Below are 4757 nucleotides of genomic sequence, written 5' to 3'. Positions count from 1 at the left end.
AGAATTGAACTCAGGACCTCTGGAACAGCAGTCAGTTCTCTTAACCTCTGAGCCATCTCTCCAGCCCTTTGTGCTCAGTTTTAAAGATGCCTTGGTCTGGCTCCCTCACCAGGGTCTCCATGCCTGCTCTGGCTCCCCTGTGGCGGTTCAGACGCTGGCCCTGAGAGCAACAGGCTTGAAAGCCTTCTGATTAGTAACAGTGCAGAAATAGCAGGAAGCAGCTGGTGCTTCCTGTCCCTTAAGACACCTGGCTATCAGCTCTGTGAGCTCTGGCGTCACTTTTACACCCAGTGACCTAATTGATCCTTGGTTTGGGATTTAACGGCTGTTAGTAACTTCTCACTTAAGAACTGAAGCTCGTCTTCAGGGACATGGCTCAGTTGGTGAGCTTTACAAGGCTCAGGACCAGGCTCTGCCCTGGAACCGTGAGGAGACCTGAGTTCAGATCCCAAACACACATGGAAAGCCGGACATAGTGATTTCCCTGGTGCTGTTGGGCTAGCCGGTATGACCAAAGTAGTGAGCTTGGGATGAGACCCTAAGTTGACCTTGGCCCCTACACACAAACACCCAGAAGAAAAGGCTTTACAGAATGTGGGAGCTTATTCCTTGCCTAAGCTGTCTCCTTCCATTAAGTGTGAGCCAGGGTACAACCAGTTTGTTTCAGAGCTTGGTAGCAGTTTGCTGTGCCTGGCCTTGGTTGTGCAAACACATAGCTTTGGGAGTGTGAGCTGCTTTGGGAGGAGTGTCCTCCTCCACGGTCTCTAAAGTGGGGGTTGTCTTTCACTTGTAGGGCCTTTCAGAGCTCTGAGCAATGTTACTGTTACATGTTGAATCATCCTGCATATATGTAAAAATCTGGTCCAGGCCCTGGTGCTGAAGGAAGAATATAGCCAGGATGTTGGTTATAGCCTGCAATCCTGCACTGGGGTGGTAGAGGCAAGAGTTGAAGGGTTAGGACTTGAAGGTCAGCACTTAGCTACACACTGAGTTCAAGGCCAGCCTTGGTTAAGAGAGACTACATGGAAAACCAAACCTCTGGTAAGGTGATGGTGAAGTATGTTTAGACATGCTTTGATTCTCTGACTCCTGGCTTCATTTGTGCTGGAATTAACTAACGGAAAGGAAACTTTGAAGAGGAGGATACGTGTACAGTTTACTGTAAAGCTGGAACATGCTTATCATTCCAGCTCTTGGGGACTGGGGATAAAGGGATCATCGAGAACTCAAGGCCAACAAGACCACTTGAAAAACACAAAATTAAGTTCCCTGTGGCCTGATTTTTACTGAAAGGGCTTGAATTGTTAGGCAAATGCTCACCCAGCATGGCAGGTTTGCTTGCTCAGAGGACTGTGACTTCTGACAATTTGCCATTCGATGGTATTCCAGTTCCTTGCTATCCTTCAGTTCCCCAAGGGCAGGATTAGACAGCCACTTCCACCCATCTCCCTTTTCTCGTGGGTGCATGTTCAAGTATTCAGCTTGAGTGTCTTCCATAGTGCTAACCCCACTATTGCTGGCTCACAGGCACCCCAGCCTGCGGTCCATGTCCAGGGCCAGGAGCCGCTGACTGCCTCGATGCTGGCTGCAGCACCCCCCCAGGAACAGAAGCAGATGCTGGGTAAGTGTCCAGTGCTTGTAGAAGAGCGGGGAGCCTGGTGCCAGCTTGTGTTCCCTGGGATTGGATACCCTTGTGATGCTGACTGTTCTGCCCCCAGGGGAGCGTTTGTTCCCACTCATCCAGACAATGCATTCAAACCTGGCCGGCAAGATCACAGGGATGCTGCTGGAAATCGACAACTCGGAGCTGCTCCACATGCTGGAGTCCCCCGAGTCTCTCCGTTCCAAGGTGGGCTGCCCTTCAGGCCGTGACTTCAGGGAATGGGCTTTGGGGGTGTTTGGCGATTGCTAGGGTCTTGTCCCTGTGACCCCTCTGCCTCATCTGTGATGTGGGCTACTGCTGAAGGTGACACAGGGAGAGGCAGGTGGCCCTCCTCCGTCACTGGCACGGGTCTTTCACAGGTGGATGAAGCTGTGGCAGTCCTGCAGGCTCATCATGCCAAGAAAGAAGCCGCCCAGAAGGTGGGCACTGCTGTTGCTGCTGCTGCTGCTGCTACCTCTTAGACAAGGAAAAAGTAGGTTTGACAGTTGGGTTTGGTTTGTTTTTCCAAATAGGGCCTCCCATATGCCCCAAGTCTCAGAATGCTTTGATTAAAGGCATAACAGCATCTACCTATAATTCCAGCTGCCCTTGTGGCGAAAGCCTGAGATCACTTGTGCCCAATCTCATCTGAGTGAGTGACACAGACGTCCTCACCATGCATACATAAAAGTAGTCTTCGAAAGTGCCTGATCATGTGTGGCTCGGCATTCTCAAGGCCCAGCGCCCCCCACCTTAACAGAAAGAAACAGTTGTCTAATTACAACGTACAATCCGCCTGCTGTCTGTACAGGTCTTTCTAGCTTGGCCTGAGGTTGGCGGGCGTTGTTCACTGCTCTGGTGCAGCAGGCATGGAGGGGCATTGGTAACCCGATCTAGTGAGCGAATGGGCACACCTGCTTATATTTACACGGGGACTTTGAGAGCTGTGGCCCTCTGCCTAGGATGACCTAGGACTGGTGGGTTCTTTATAGAGAAAGGAAGGAGTGACGGACAGAGTAGAGTTGACGTCAGCTGTGCGTGGGCAGCTGGTGGTAATCCGACACAACTGGTAACATGCGTGCTTGTGTTTTCTTTGATTCAGGTGTCAAAAGCCAAATAACCCCTCATGGCAAAAGCTGAGGTCTGAAGACTCCCTGGTTTGTCTGCCACACAGTTGCAAATTCAATAGGTCATTTTGTATCAAGAGGTCAATTATGAAGCACCTAGAATTTTTCAATTATGAGAATATATTCTCTGGGTTCTGCTATGGCCCAGGAGGTAAACTTTTTTTTTTCTATTGTGGGTTCTGATTTTTTTTCCCCTCCCAGAAATTGGATTTAATGTACCCAAGACTTTTAAGTTTCTCAATAAAGAAAAAAAATCTCATTTGTGTGCTGCCATTGTTTTTACTCTGTAATTTGGGGCTTTTGCTACATGTGCTGTTAGGCTTTGAACATAGCAGATGAATCTACTTTTGTGTTTGTGTGTGTGTTTTTTAGAATAGTACAGGGTTATAGCAAGGATGCCCTAAGTTAGATGTGGGCCTGGGAGGAGCTTGCCTGGCACATACTATGCCCGAGGCCCAATGATAACGTGGAGGCCAGCTTGGCTCAAACATGAAAAAGCTGAGTGTGACTTGAAGCAGCAGGATGCTGGCTGCATCCCCATGGCAGGGTCTACACTTGAATATGGTATGCTAAAGGCAGGAGAGTCCAGCTTCCATTGGGGTAACTGCGTACCCCAGGGGCGGGTAAGGTTTGTCCAGCATCCTGCAGTCACTCACCCTATTCACACAGCAGAAGATGCAGTGGCCCGGATTCTGCAGCAAGGCTTCAGCTGTGGGAAATGCTCAGGAGTCCATTCCCCCCTCCCCCACCACAAGTGCTGGCCAAGGTCAGCTGTCTGTCCAGCCTTGCCCTTCTTAGGGCTGTGGGTAGGTTGTCTCTGGGCTGGCTCCTTTGGTGGCTGGTCTTCCTGTAAGTGACAGGTCCTAAAGCCCAGACTATGTATAGTAAAACAAAATGACTTTAATATTTCTGCATGCATTGAGGCTTAAAACCACTCGTAACTCCAGGGTATCCAAGACCTCCCTCCTTGGTCACTCATGTGCACGCTCCACAGAGCTACACTAAGCAGTGGTGGCAGACCTCTTTAATCCCAGCATTTGGGAGGCAGGCTCAAGGTCAGCCTGGTCTACAGTTTAAATTCTAGAACAGCCAGGGCTACACAGAAGCTCTGTCTTGAAAAACCAAAATAATCTTTGGGGTTGGTAGAGAAAGATAACTGAGCCTCATGACCAACTGAACCATGATCTGGCTGTCGCAGACACTACACACACGAGATTGAAAAGTAGGCTGTGAGCAGCTAACAGGGATTTTGACGTGTGGGCGCTTTGAAAATGAACAGGTTTGGTTGCAGTTCTGGGAGGTGGGCTTCACTGAGCTAAAATGGTGTTCCATTCAGAACTGTCCTTTTGGAGGCTGGGGGCAGGGGCAGGTAGGACCGGTTTCCTATCCAGTTTCTAAGGATTCCATTACTTGCATATGGTGCCTTCAAACCCAATAGTGACCAGTCAAGCCTAACGTTTAGAGCATGCTCTTCTCTCCGCTTCTGAGTCTCTGAAGCTGAAATGGGCTCAGAACCTTGGTGGGTTCTGCCTGCCTCCTGCCACCCCCTACCCCCGGCTCGGGTTTGGGTGCCTGTCAGTGACTATCAGTACTGTACTGAGGATCTGAACTCAGGTTGTCAGGTTTCCAACAGCTGCTTTATCTGCTGAGCATCCCCACAGGAACACTTCAGTATTCTGGCTTGGTTGTTCCCTCTTGTCTCCAACTGGCATGGAATCCAGGCAGGCCCTTGGGCATACATATAATTTTCTTTATAAATAATTAAAATCAGCTTTTATGTATATATTTTATGCATATATGTACACACACATATATACACACAAATGTTTTTTCACTCTGCACTGGTTGAGAAGAAACAGGACATTACACCCCATTTACTCAAATTTTAATTTCTTTTTTTTTTTTTTTTTGGTTTTTCGAGGCAGGGTTTCTCTGTGGTTTTGGAGCCTGTCCTGGAACTAGCTCTGTAGACCAGGCTGGTCTCGAAC

General features: G+C 49.1%; 1 protein-coding gene across 4 annotated transcripts in view; it reads left to right on the top strand.

The window, feature by feature from the left end:
• Window positions 1-3019, top strand: part of Pabpc4 (poly(A) binding protein cytoplasmic 4) — a 16074-nt gene extending 13055 nt beyond the window's left edge. For 3 of the 4 annotated variants that reach the window (XM_005353290.3, XM_005353291.3, XM_005353289.3), the window contains 4 exons: window positions 1528-1621; window positions 1719-1849; window positions 2023-2135; window positions 2745-3019. In XM_005353290.3, the coding sequence (XP_005353347.1) occupies window positions 1528-1621; window positions 1719-1849; window positions 2023-2124 (327 nt within the window). In that variant the 3' untranslated portion in view covers window positions 2125-2135; window positions 2745-3019. The remainder of the gene's footprint in view (window positions 1-1527; window positions 1622-1718; window positions 1850-2022; window positions 2136-2744) is intronic. The other variant, XM_026782170.1, reaches the window with a different exon arrangement.
• Window positions 3020-4757: the final 1738 nt, after the last annotated feature.

The sequence above is a fragment of the Microtus ochrogaster genome, chromosome 10 (genome assembly GCF_000317375.1).
Source record: "Microtus ochrogaster isolate Prairie Vole_2 chromosome 10, MicOch1.0, whole genome shotgun sequence".
Taxonomy (NCBI): Eukaryota; Metazoa; Chordata; class Mammalia; order Rodentia; family Cricetidae; genus Microtus; species Microtus ochrogaster.
The sequence above is the reverse complement of the archived record's forward strand: the minus strand, read 5'-3'. Positions and strand labels throughout refer to the sequence as shown.